Source organism: Carcharodon carcharias, chromosome 13 (genome assembly GCF_017639515.1).
Source record: "Carcharodon carcharias isolate sCarCar2 chromosome 13, sCarCar2.pri, whole genome shotgun sequence".
Classification (NCBI taxonomy): domain Eukaryota; kingdom Metazoa; phylum Chordata; class Chondrichthyes; order Lamniformes; family Lamnidae; genus Carcharodon; species Carcharodon carcharias.
In genome coordinates, this window is record NC_054479.1 from 2,134,211 (window position 1) to 2,147,963 (window position 13,753).

Sequence of the window (13,753 nt, forward strand, 5' to 3'; positions counted from 1 at the left end):
CCCCCCCCACACACACACCCACCCCACCCCCCCACACACACACACCACACCCCACCCCCCCCCCACACACACACCCAACCCCACCCCCCCACACACACACACACCCCCCCCCACCACACACACACACACCCCACCCCCACACACACACACCCAACCCCACCCCCACACACACACACCCAACCCCACCCCCACACACACACACCCCACCCCCCCCACACACACACACCACCCCACCCCCCCACACACCCCACCCCACCCCCCCACACACACACACACCCCACCCCCCCCACACACACACCCCACCCCACCCCCCCCCACACACACACACACCCCACCCCCCCCCCACACACACACCCAACCCCACCCCCCCCACACACACACAAACTTTTCGGGGACAGGTAGAAATTATTTATTGATTTATTATTTATTGGTTGTTTGTAAATTGAGGCCCAGCGGGCCCCCCCCCCCCCCCCTCCCTCCTCCCTCCCCCCCCGGCTTGAAGTGACGGGAGCGGGGCGGGGGGAGGGGGGAGGGGGGAGGGGGGCCCGTTGTCTCCCCCCCCCCCCCCCCCCCGTGGCCCGGGGCCCGGGGCCCGGAGCCCGGAGCCTCCCCGCCGCCCCCCTACCTCACTCATGGCCAGCTGCTGGTTCTCCTTGGCGGCCGCGATCTTGCCTCCGCCGCTTTTCTTCCCCGCCCTTTGAGCCGCGGCCTGGGTTTTCCCTGAAGGATTAGAACATGTTGGTGAGAAATCTCAGCGATTGGGAGGGGGGAGGAGGAGGAGGAGGAGAGAGGCCGGGGGGAGGGGAGGGGGAGAGGGCGGGGGGGAGGGGGGGGCCGTTTTTCCTGACTGGAAACAGGACCTAACAACCCGGCGCCTCCGCCACCTTTAACAAATTACCGTATTTACCCGAATCGCCAGCCACCAACCCGCAGGACCGCCCGCTGCCACCAGGGGCCGCAGTTCGCGTACAAAATCAATTAGATATTCACGTAAAATAAATAACAGGAATGAAAAACAATACCCATTTTACTGCGAAAAAAATCGCCCGAAGGAGCAGGAGGCGAAAAGGAACCGGTTCGACTCTTTCTCGAATAACACAATTTTTTAATTGCCGCAGATTAAGCGTCTCAACACCCTTCCAAAGCCATTTAAATGCCCACTCTACTCTCCAACCTAACTTGGTTCAAATTTCCCTCAGCCCGCCTTTGATTGGACAGGATGTGCACGCATCCCACGCCGCCACGCCGGATCCTCCATAGCTGTTGGATAACCGAACTGTCAATCAAAGGCGTTCCCCGCCCCCTGCGCGCAATGCACCCCCAACCAGCAGGTTAGGATGATTCCGACGCAGCCCCGGGGATTTTGAATTACGCGCTCAATTGCTATTGGCCGCGTTGACGTCAGGGCGGGCACGGATTGGCTGGAGCGAGGCGGGGTGGGGGGGGGGGGGGGGAGAAGGAAGGGGGTCGCGCGGTCACGTGACCGGGAATTGCCGCCGGTGATTTGGGGAGAGAAAAATAACGTAAATTCAACAAAATTATGCCACATCTTTTAACTCTTTTACGGGTTCGTCCGATTCCGGTGGCACCGCGTCTGTCTGAAACGGTCCGCAGTCCGGAGCCCGAGCGGACGGTTGGGGAAGGCGCCCGGCCGGGGGTCACGTGATGGATGATGGCGGCGGCGCCTGACATGGCGGCGAGTGGTTAGCGGGCGGACCGTGCGCGCAGTCTCTCCTCACCTCCGCGCAGCTGTGAGTAACTGAAGCCGCTTTCCCTCTCCCCCCCCTCCCCCTCCTTCCGCCACCGAATTGTACCTAAATCCACCGGCAAACCGACCGACGGGGGAACTAGCGTGAGTCTGAGGTAAAATCCTGAGGGGAAAAGGCCGTTTTTAATTGAGAAAATAATTGCCCCTCTCCTGACGTGAAGGCGAGGCGCCGCTCGGTCGGTTGGTAAATTTTTTTTTTTTTTACTGGGTCGCTGTGCGGGCGGCTCTCGGACGCGGGCGGCGTCTGCTTCTTTTCCATTTCTCTTATTTATGTCACCAACTTAAAGACAAAGAGGGAAACGGGTGTTGATTTTTCGGGCAGTGCTCGGCGTGAGGCCCCTGGGCCTGGCTGTATTGGAGTTGTAACCTGGAGGACGTGTGTGTGGGGGGAGGAGGAGGAGGAGGAGGAGGAGGAGGGGGTGCCATGGTTTATTTTATTTCGGTTTCTATTTCTCCCTTTCTCGGCTGCTTAAAGTTTTCAGGTTTGGGCCACGTTTGCCTCTAGTCACCATTACACGGCTATATAAAAAAAAAAACCCGGAAGTTTGCTGCCTGTACTGAGCACGTGTTTATAAGCAGAAGGCTAAGGTCTCTCACTACATTATCTTCTCTTCGCCCCCACCCCTCCCCCATCTCCTTTTGTGTTTGTTTATATTCTCCAACGCCCCCGTCTCCAATGGGACCTGATTTCTATTTTATTTTCCTTTCCTGGAATGGTCTCGTGTTCAAAGGTTTAACCGTCCTGAGAATGTCTACCTTTGTATGAACGGCCAGGGTTCCAGAATTGGGCAGCGAGGGCTGTAAACAAAAGTTGTTCAAGCCCCTTTTGCCGAGCGTTTGGGTGCTGCTGAGCCTTCCCTGAGGAACGGGGAGAAGAGTATCCTGGGTGGGGAACTACAAATATCGGAACTTGCCTTTTATTTTAATTAAGTACAAGGATTATCCCCCCTTTTTCCCCCTCCCAAAACGTTCCCTCGAGCGTAGTGTGTTGACACGTTTCAGTTTGCTGTTTTACAGGAGTCTGTGAGTTAACCTTTAATTTCCCTTGTGTATAATTCACCCCCATGGCAGGGAAAAATAAACGCCATGGTTAATAACACAACGGGAAAAATAAACGCCATGGTTAATAACACGTTGTGTTTTGCCTTATTTAAAGGCAAAAAAAATGTGTAGGTGGGAAAGAGTTTGATGGTTTTCATTGACACTTTGGGATTGTTTGCTTTAGACCCTAAAATCCAAATTCTCAGTTTTGTGGTCTTAATTACTAAGCAGGGAAAATACCAAACCTGTAGGCATGTGAGCAATTGGGTGTTTTAATGAAAACTAGCCTTCTAGAGGGGGTGGTGTACAAATATCAATAATAATGATCTTGTGCTCAACACATGGACAAAATGTTTTTTCTTGATTCATAACCATTTTTAAGAAGTCCACGCCAACTATGGACAATGGAGCCATTGGTTTAAGTTTGTTATTTAACTGGTTGGAGTGTTTACAGATTTAAATATCTGGATGCATTCCCGTTATGTCATGTTTAGGTCCTTGAATATCACTGGATACAGTGTAGATGTTTTTCTCAACAGGATGCTTTTTGCTATTCATTTCTTCATCGTAGATTTTCAGATTATTCATTCAATGATTTAAAAACAGTTGCTGTTTACAAGCTTACAAGAAAGTTAACACTTCCAACTATAATCAGCTTCATTATTTCGTTAATTTGGTCATCTGAGAGGTTGTGTTTTTTGTTCTTTGGGGAACACTGACAATCCTTGGCTGACCTGTGGGTATTGAGTTAGCCATATAATGAGACTGATGTCAGATGTAGGCTGAACTGGGCAAGGGTGGCAAGTCTCAAGGTCCCATTTAGGTTTTCTGACAATGTGACAATTTTCATGGTCATTTGAAAAAAATAATTTTCTCAACTTCTGCCTTTGCTGCTTTGAAGTCATGAAGTCTGGGTTACCTGTATACCAAGTACTACCTCCTGGGGTAATTGTTCATAGTGTGGCCAACCCTTGGAGCGAGGGTGGATGCTAGACAAGACCCTCTGGGGTGCTGTACTGCTAATGGCTTTTGGCCTGTCATTTTATCTCCCGCACCCTTCTCAGTAAATTTAATAATCAAAATATGTTATATTCTGGACAAAGTTCAGCTCAACTTTTCTAATCAGAAATAGTCTTTTTGGGTCTACTGTATCATGGCTATGTCATTTAATCAAGCACCTACCTGAAGTGATTTCCCCCCCCCCCCCCGGATGTATTTTTTCCCCATAGATTCATTTGGGTTGTGGATGGCATTGTATAATTTATTGAGTTGTGAATCACTTGATTTTGTACTTGTTTTCATTTTGGACCTCACAACATTAATGCAGAGATTAAGAAACTGAACATTGCTTTGAGGAATATACAGCTGAATTTCTCGCACAACTTTACTTGGAGCTTTTTGCTGGTATGGTATTCTGTTAGTGTGGTTTGCTGTCGTGTTTATTGAGAAGTATGTGCCCCACAACTGATGTGGGTTTGAAATAATCTATGATATGACTGATGTTTGACGGATCATTTCTTTCTTGAGTGGGAATAGATTTTCACAGTTGTGATCCTAAATTAACTTTAGTTGGATTTAGATGTATTTTACTGAACACGGTTTAAATGAAGTTGTCTTGTCTTACTTCAAAAATTCTCTTTAACAAAACATTTCCATTTAGATCTTATAAGCAGAGCTACATATTCAGTTGGAATTGTAATGTCATGTGACATTTTAATTTTTACAATATTGCTGTCACCAGCTGTGGATTGATGACTTATTCTACTGTCTTTAGTTTATGAATCTGAAATTGTGCAAAATATTTTGGGAAACTGACTCTAGGTGAGGTTAGCATTTCATTGCAAGATGGTTGAGTTTGACAGCAAAGCTATCGCCAAGTTAAAAATAAAAGACACACCATGGCATAAGGAAGTTGCAGCAGTTGCTAAGAGGCAGGCCAATGCATGATCATTTATATTGAAGTTTTTTTTCATTCACGGGATGTAGGCAAATTGGCAAGACCTGCATTTATTGCCTATCTCTGATTGCCCTTGAAGGAGGTGGTGAGACACCTTGAACCGCAGCAGTCTCTGTGGTAAGAGTACTCCATTGTACTATGAGGAATTCCATGAATTTGACCTCATGATAGTGAATGAATGGCAATACAATCATAACTGTGTAGGAAATATGACTTAGAGGAACTTGGGTGGTGATGTTCCCATGCGCCTGCTGCTCATCCATGCTTTTCTAGGTGGTAGAGGTGGTTAGTTTGGAAAGTGCTGTTAAAGGAGCCTTGGCAAGTTGCTGCAGTACATCTTGTAGATGCTACACACTGCTGCAACTGTTCATCGATGATGGAGCCATTGACTGTATAGGGATAAAAAAAAACCTGGAAAAACTCAGCAGGTCTGACAGCATCTGCAGAGAGGAATACAGTTAAAGTTTCGAGTCTGTGTGACTCTTCAGTCCTACGGACTCGAAATGTTAACTGTGCTCCTCTCCGCAGATGCTGTCAGACCTGCTGAGTTTTTCCAGGTATTTTTGTTTTTGTTTTGGATTTCCAGTATCCACAGTTTTTTTGCTTTTATCTTATATGACTGTATAAGGATGCTGATCAAGCAGGCTAATTTGGCCTGGATCGTGTTGTTGGAACTGCACCCATTCAGGCAAGTGGACAGTATTCGATCACACTTGTGCCTTGTAGATGGTAGAATGGATTTGGGACAAAATCAAAAATACTTGGAAAAACTCAGCAGGTCTAACAGCATCTGCGGAGAGGAACACAGTTAACATTTCGAGTCCGTATGACTCTTCAACAGAACATTTCTGTTGAGAAGTCATATGGACTTGAAACGTTAAGTGTATTCCCCTCTGCAGATGCTGCCAGACCTGCTGAGTTTTTCCAGGTAATTCTGTTTTTGTTTTGGATTTCCAGCATCCGCAGTTTTTTCTGTTTTTACAACAGAATAGCTAGATCTTTTTGGGAAAGTATGGGGTTATGAACTGAAAATAATTAAACTTGTTGCTACATGTCCTAGCACTTTCTTCAGATTTCCCTAATGTCATCGAGCTTCTATTGTTTCAGTTGAGTTGGTTAATTGTGGGTGTGTGGATTAATTCCTGCTGATCTGTATAGTTTTTGTTTGAGGGCATAATTTTTTTTAGCTGTAGATCCGGTTCAGAAGGTGATCAACTTGCTTTTGGACCTCCACTAATGATAGGATATGCAGCACAAAAACAGACCGTATGGTCCAACCAGTCCATGCTGGTGTTTATGCTCCACTCACGTTAGCTCCTAACATTTCTCCTGTCATAATCATCTATTCAGTTCTCCCTGATATGCTTGTCTGGCTTTCCCTTAAATGCATTTATGCTATTTGCTTCACCACTCTGTGGCAGAGTGTTCCACATTTAGGAGGTTTTTCTTAAATTCCCAATTGGATTTTTTGGTGACTATCTTATACTAATGACCTCTGGTGTTGCTCTTCCCCATAATAGAGAACATTCTCTCTGTAGCCACTCTATCAAAATCTTGAATTGTGCTTAATCCAACTGTGAAGAGAAAACCTGGAATATTTTGCTGTTATTTCCAATTTCCCACAACACGACAGGCTAAATCACAGATCCAGGAAGCAACTGGATATTTTCCCATTATTGCAGGGAAGATAGCTCTAATTTCCAACCCTTCCTTTGTTCATCTTCAGTACAAATCACCCCTGTATTCTTGCGACAATGTAGTGAAACTAAAATGAGTGCCAAAATTGGCTTTTAGCAGTTTTAGTTTTATCGAATCAGTAATATGTGCAGTGGAGGCTTTTATTTAAAAAAAAATTTCCAATTTAACAAATTCTGCTGTTAACCTACAGATGACAGACCCAGGTCAAGATCTTCTGCTTGCTGCTTTGAGCGAAAGTGGAATTAGTCCTAATGACCTCTTTGATGCAGATCCACTTGACACTGGCTTGATGTCACCTCTGCCATCCAGTGGCATACAGCAGGTAAAAATGACTCTCTCTATATAATTTATTTGATATCTACATTGATTTTGTTCATATTTTTCTTTCTTATCTTGGGTTTTAACTTATCAGTGCCATTCTATGTTGTAACTTTTTATCAATAGTTCATACTGTTCATTGGAAGGGGGAGCTGGGATTGAGGCCACAAGATTTTGGCCCCTATTTTAATTGCAGAAATTTTGAATATGTATATTATGCAAAGCGTGTTATGGTGCAACTTTGGGCAATATTATCTCCCTTCATCTTCTGAGTTCAGTATCAGCTTTCACAAAGAAATTGGATGAATAGCCTGTGATGGATCATGCTTTGTAAAAAAAAGGGGGGGGAGGAGGGGAATGGTCCCTTTAAGAACTAGGTTTTTATAGGAGATAACTGGTAGAACACCTGGCTTTCAGTAACTGATCGTGACCAAGTTGCCTAGGAGATGCCAATAGAAAAAGGGTCAACAAGAAGTTAATTAAAGGGGGGAGTAGATTGTGGTTGTGGTCTCAAGCGGGGTTTCAGTTCCTAGTTTTTGAAAAAGCTTGCTGCAGGAAACATCTCTTTCAAGCAGAATTTATTTGAAATTCTGTGCGTTGGCTAAAGCATAAGAACACAACATAGGACCACATGTCCACCGAGCCTGCTCCACCATTCAATGTGATTATGGCTGATCTTGGGTTTCAGCTCTATTTTCCGGTTGCTCTCCATATCCCTTAATTCCCTGAGACACAAAAATCTATCTATCCCAACCTTAAATATATTCAATGATGGAGCATTCGCAACAACCCTCTGGGGTAGAAGATTCCAAAGATTCACAACCCTTTGAAGTAATTTCTCCTCATCTCGATCCAAAATGATCGGCCTCTTATCCTGAGACTGTGTTTTAGATTCCCTGAAGAGTTTAAAACTCTTATTAACTGAAGGACTCCTTACGGTGAGCTGAGCGTCTAGGGATAGTCAGGATGAGAAGAGAGAGAGAATTTTAAATGCAAGATTCCAGGATTAAAGTATATCAGAATCAGGGCAGTTCTGACTGGCGTGGTTGCACCTAAATTTTTACCAATGTCTGTGTTGCATGGGAGTTTACAACTGTGGGATGGTTTGAGGAGATTTGAAGGTACAATCTTGCTGGAAGTAAGTGGAAGGCCCAAGATATCTCGGTCCTTATATGAATCTTTGAAACAGTACTCTGATCAAGTGGTTAACCTTCCAGTTTCTGATAAGTACTTGACTTGAGCTTATTGAGGTCAAAAAAGAACGGAGTGAAAGTTGAATTAAGACGTTTGGTTTAGAGTACTAGTATCCCTGTTCATTGTACTTTTAATATCTTTAACGTAACTGACTATTTACCAATATAGAATAGTTATTAGTATTAATATTCTTTTTGGTTTTGTGTAATAAAATTCTTTTGTTTAAACCATGAACTCTGTGGCTTCATTCTGTTAGTAAATACCTGGGTTTTCAGGTTCTAAAAAATTAAACACATTACTGATTTCTCCCAAAGTTGTAATAAGTCGAATGAAAAAAAAATTGCAGGGGTGTGGAGAAAGAGCAGGGCATGGGAGTGACTGGATTGCTCTTCTACAGAGCTGGTGCAGACAGTGCCACGTGGCCTCCTGCTGTGTTGTGCTGTTCTTCTATGATTGTATTCTATTAGAGATGGTAAGGGCTCCAGTTGTGAATGCTCTGATGCTGTTGCAGCACTGAAATTGTTGGTCTTGTTTAATACAACTTATTCATGCTAGTTAGATTTTTAGCGATGATGCCAATGAAAGCACAGTACCAAACCAGCTTGAACATTGACTATGAAATGCACATGTTTGTCAAAGATCTTGACAGAGCTGTGGCATAGCATCAGTAAGTCACAAATTAAGTGAAACAAAAATTAAAGTTTAATCACAGTTTAATTAATGTTAATAACAGTTCTGAAGAAGAGTCTTACGGACTCAAAACATTAACTCTGTCTTTCTCTCCACAGATGCTGTCAGTTCTGTTGAGTTTTTCCGGCAATTTTTGTTTTTGTTTCAGATTTCCAGCATCTGCAGTATTTTGCTTTTATTTTAATGTTTAATTAGACAGCTAATTTCTTCACAGAAAGTACTTGGGTTGCAGGTGGTCTGTGAAATTTTTATAACACAGGAGGAATGGAGTCTCTGAAGGAAAAAGATTGAGGACCTCTGCAATAATTGATTCCAAATTGAAATAATTTCCATATTACCATTTTGGGAGATGGGTTGTAGGCAAGATTTAGTGTATTTGTTAACTTGCTTTCTAAGTCATTATTAGTAAGTTTAGACTTTTCTCAATTTTTTAACCTCTGGAAGAATGCAGCTCCGGACTTAAATGGCAATATGACTGAAAGACAGAACTGGTAGTTAACAGAAGTTGCTTCTCTGTAATTGTAAATCATTGATATAGCCCCACAAAAATATAACAGTAAAGGGTATGTTGGGGTTAGTACTATTTGAGGGAACTGAATGCCGGAGTGGTATGTATGTATGTATATCTGTTGGATCAGTCACGCTCCCACAATTAGTGGGGTGTTGCTAATACTATTTTTCTTTGGCTAAGCAATGTTAATTTTTACTAGCATAACTTAAATGAGGAACACTGAGGTTTTTGTATCTGACTGCCTGATGTGATTATTCTTACTGTTATAAATTTGAAAATTGTTTCAGATTTTCTGATTCAGGCAATCAGTCAATCTGAAATACAGCAGTTGTTCTGTATAAGTTTTCAAGTATTTCACGCACTTTGTATGATCATTACAGTATGATGTTACCCTGACCAGGAACAAATAATGTCCTTTGACCTGAAAATAAGAGATTTAAACCTCTTTAATTGCATGTTGCTGACTTTAGCACAATCTTTCTGATTGTCAAGATTGGTCTGTGATTTTTGACATTTTCTTGTAACACAAGTTTAGTGATGGTGTCAAGCACTTTCCCTTGAAAGTGACAACAGAGTTATGCTATTGAGTCAGCCAACAATTGTTTTCAAAAACTATAGTCAGAATCATTGAAGTATTTTGAATAAAGTGTGGTTGAAGACTAGGCATAATGATTCTTCAGTTACTAGAGCTTGGAAATTACTGTAAGTAATATCATAAAGTAGAATGTGTTGTATTAAGCTCTTTGTTCTCTATTGTAGGAGATGAGAACTCATTAGAACTAAACCAGTTAATTGTTGGTAAGTCAGTAGACAGAGTAGTTTGGCATCACCACTTTGTGCAATAGCTATAGAATGGTTACAGCACAGAAGGAGGCTGTTTGGGCTGTTGTGTCTGTGCTGGCTCTCTGAAGGAGCAATTCACTTGGTGCCACTCCGCTGCCTTTTATCCCCATAGCCCTGCAAATTTTTCCTTTCCGGATAATCCAGTTCCCTTTAGAAGCTTCAACTGACCCTGTGTCCTCTGCACTCTCAGACAAATGCTTTCCAGGTCCTAACCACTCACTGCATAAAAAAGTTTTTCCTTGCCTCCATTGCTGCTTTTGCCAGTTAACTTAAACCTGGACCCACTGGTTCTATATCCGTCCACCTATGGGAACAGTTTCTTCCTATCTACTCTGTCTAGACCAATCATGATTTTCAATACCTCGATTAAATTTCCCCTCAACCTTCCCTTCTCAAAGGGAAACAGTTCCAACTTCACCAGCCTTTCTGCATAACCGAAGTTTCTCATCCCTGAAACCATTGTCGTCAACGTTTTTTATATCTTTCTATAGCCTTTGCAGCCTTCCTAAAATGTGGCACGCAGAACAGGGCGCAGCACTCAAGTTGAGGCTGAACCAGTGTTTTATACAAGTTTAACATAACTTACGTGCTTTTGTACTCTATGCCCTATTGATAAGGCCCAGGATAAGATGTTGTATTTTGAACTGCTCTTTCAACCTGCTCTGCCACCTTCAACAATTTATGCACATAAATATCCAGATCCCTCTTCCTACTGAAATGAATTACGTCTCACTTCTTTGCATTAAATTTCATCTGCCATTTGTCCGCCCATTACGTGGACCTGTCTGTGCCCTTTTGAAGTTCCACACTCTCCTCCTCATGGTTTACAATTCTTCCAAGTTTCGTATCATCTGCAAATTTTAAAACAGTGCCCAGTACACCAAGGCCTAGATCATTGATTTATGTGAGGAAGAGCAAGGTTCCTAACATTGATCCCTGGGGAACTCCACTACAAACCTTCCTCCAGCCAGAAAAACATTCATTATTGATTAACTTTGTATTCAGGTTCCTTCTATCCCTTTTGTTCCATGAGCTTTAACTTTGCTCACAAGCCTGTGGTGTGACACTTTATCAAATGCATTTTGGAAGTCCAAGCACACCACGTTAAAAGAATGGCCCTCAGCAACTTTCTCTGTTACCTCATCAAAAAGCTCAAGCAGGTTAAGTGAACATGATTGCCCTTAAATTCATGCTGGCTTTCGTTAATTAACCTTTATTTGCCCAAGTAACTATTAACTTGTTACAAATTATTGTTTTTTGAAGCTTCCCCATCAATGAAGTTAAACTGATTGGCTCGTAGTTGCTGGGCTTATCTTTGTATCGGTTTTTGAACAAGGGTGTAATGTTTGCAATTTGCCACTCCTCTGGCACAGCCACTGAGTCTAAGGAAGATTGGAAAATTATGGCCAGTACCTCTGTAACTTCCACTCTCACTTCCCTCAGTATCCTAGGATGCATCTCACCCATTCCTGGTGTCTTATCAACTTTAAATACAGACAGACTGTCCAATATCTTATTAATTTTAAACTGGAGTGTTTGACAATGACCTGAGCAGCAACATCTTTCTTGGTAAAGACAGATGCAAAGTATTAATTTAATACCTAAACTATGCCCCTACCTCCAAGCGTAAATCCACTTTTCGGTCCCTAATGAGGGCCCCCCCCCCCCCCCCAAAAAAATCACCTTTTTGTTATTTGTACATCTATAAGACTTCTGGATTTTTTTTGTTATCTGACAGTCTCTTCTGTCCGTTTGTTTCTCTTATTTGCTTTGTCAATTCCCCACTCAACCTTCTAATTTTGGCCTGGTTCTCAATTGTATTATCCACCTGACATTTGAACCCTATTATACAATGATCCATATCTTCTAAATTTTCCCTTAATGACACGTGATTGACCTGGCCTACCTTATTCCCAAGAACCAGATCCAGCAGTGTCTCTTTTCTCATTGGGCTGGAAACATACTACTGTAGAAAATTCTCCTGAACACGCGCTAGGAACTCTTGCCTTTACACTACTACTATCCCTGTCTATATTCGGATAATTAAAGTCCTGCATTATAGCCACTCCATAATTCTTGTACTTCTCTGTAGTTTCCTTGCAAATTTGTTCTTCTACATCTTTCCCAGCAGTTGGTGGCTCATAGGTGGCACCAAGCAATGTATTTGCATCATTTTTTTTTGTTCCTTGGCTCCAGTCAAATAGATTCTGTCCTTGACCTCTCTGCAGCATCTTCTTGAGTACTGCAATGTTATCCTTAATCAATACAGTCACCCCTTCTCCTTTCCTATCTTTCCTGAACACCTTGTATCCAGGAATATTTAATACCCAGTCATACCCTCCTTTCATTTTGGATTCAGGTCAGCGGCCACTGAAATGCCTTTATGTTCCCCAAACTACCAAATCTCCTATAAACCAGCCCCCCCCCCCCCCCCCAAAAAACTCCCACGCACCCAGCCTCCTGCATAGCTGAGTCATACCTGGTTCCATGGACTTTGCTCTGGCTGCTCTGCCCAGATTAACCATCATTTTGATCAGTATTTAGAACTGACAGAGATAAAAACAAAAAACTGCGGATGCTGGAAATCCAAAACAAGAACAGAATTACCTGGAAAAACTCAACAGGTCTGGCAGCATCAGCGGAGAAGAAAAGAGTTGACGTTTCGAGTCCTCATAACCCAGTTCTGTTGAAGGGTCATGAGGACTTGAAACGTCAACTCTTTTCTTCTCCGCCGATGCTGCCAGACCTGCTGAGTTTTTCCAGGTAATTCACAAAGCCCTCAATCCTGACTATGCACCACAGTGACATTAGCTGCTGCTCAAGCTCTGAAACCCATAAAATGACAACTGGTCTTTTCAATTTTTGGTGTTTCTTTTCCTACAATGTCTTAGATTTATATGTAAAGGCTTTTTCTGGTATATTTTCCTTTCGACCTTGGTATTTTTAAGCTGTGCTGGCAATTAAAAAACACAAAATAAATATGCATTTGCTTAGCAAATTTGTGTTGTGACTGCACAAAGCAAACTTGGCGCACATGTGTTAAATAATGGTATGATAGAGGTGCTCAATCATAAAGGGGTTTGATAGAATAAGTGAGAAAAAGTTTCCAGTGGCAGAAGGGTTAGGAATCGGAGAACACAGAATTTAAGTAATTGGCGAAGAAACCAGAGATGACATGAGGATTTTTTTTTGCATACCGAATTGTTGTCTGGCGTGCACTGTCACAGGTGGCGAAGGGTGGAAAATTGCAAGTTGTGGTGCTAATTGAATAGCTCCTCCAAAGAACAGGCATCAAGGGCTAAATAGCCTCCATCTTTCTGATTGTCCTGTACTTTGATCATTAGAAAGTGAGATAGATGGCTCTCTGTCGAAATTGATGCTGTTTGTTGAGTAGGACGCACATGTTGTCTAAGTGGAGGCTTCAGATCACCCCAGGTAAGAAAATTAAGGTTATGCTCTCTAGCTTGGTATTTTTATCCTCCTAGGGACTGACCAAATGAGGTATTGGTGGAGGTTTGCATGACACCACTTGCCTATCTTTGTTGTTAGCAGTGAAAACAAATTTCCCTTATTGATCTACTTTCTCTGTCTTTTTCCTTCCATTTTAGTCATTTTTGAAGTTTCAGGTCAATCAAATTTGGAGCAGGAGAGGTTTGTAGGATAACTTGTCTTTCCTCAGTCCTTGCTAGGAGTGGGAATTGAGCTGCTCTGCCTCATGGAGCAAAGCTTGGCT

General features: G+C 42.9%; 2 protein-coding genes across 6 annotated transcripts in view; one reads left to right on the plus strand and one right to left on the minus strand.

Annotated features, from left to right (window-relative positions):
• The window catches only part of kmt5aa (lysine methyltransferase 5Aa), a 40,751-nt gene extending 39,568 nt beyond the window's left edge, over nt 1–1,183 (minus strand). The window contains exons 1-2 of the mRNA XM_041202791.1: nt 1,023–1,183; nt 626–720 (exon numbers count right to left, since the gene is read on the minus strand). Coding sequence (XP_041058725.1) covers nt 626–720; nt 1,023–1,026 — 99 coding nt within the window. The 5' untranslated portion in view covers nt 1,027–1,183. The remainder of the gene's footprint in view (nt 1–625; nt 721–1,022) is intronic.
• A 307-nt stretch (nt 1,184–1,490) lies between these two features.
• Nucleotides 1,491–13,753, plus strand: part of sbno1 (strawberry notch homolog 1 (Drosophila)) — a 148,518-nt gene continuing 136,255 nt past the window's right edge. The window contains exons 1-2 of one of the 5 annotated variants that reach the window (XM_041202788.1): nt 1,491–1,863; nt 6,655–6,786. In XM_041202788.1, the coding sequence (XP_041058722.1) occupies nt 6,655–6,786 (132 nt within the window). In that variant the 5' untranslated portion in view covers nt 1,491–1,863. Of the gene's footprint in view, nt 1,864–4,154; nt 4,214–6,654; nt 6,787–13,753 lie in introns of those variants that run through there. The other 4 variants (XM_041202785.1, XM_041202786.1, XM_041202789.1 and 1 more) reach the window with 4 other exon arrangements.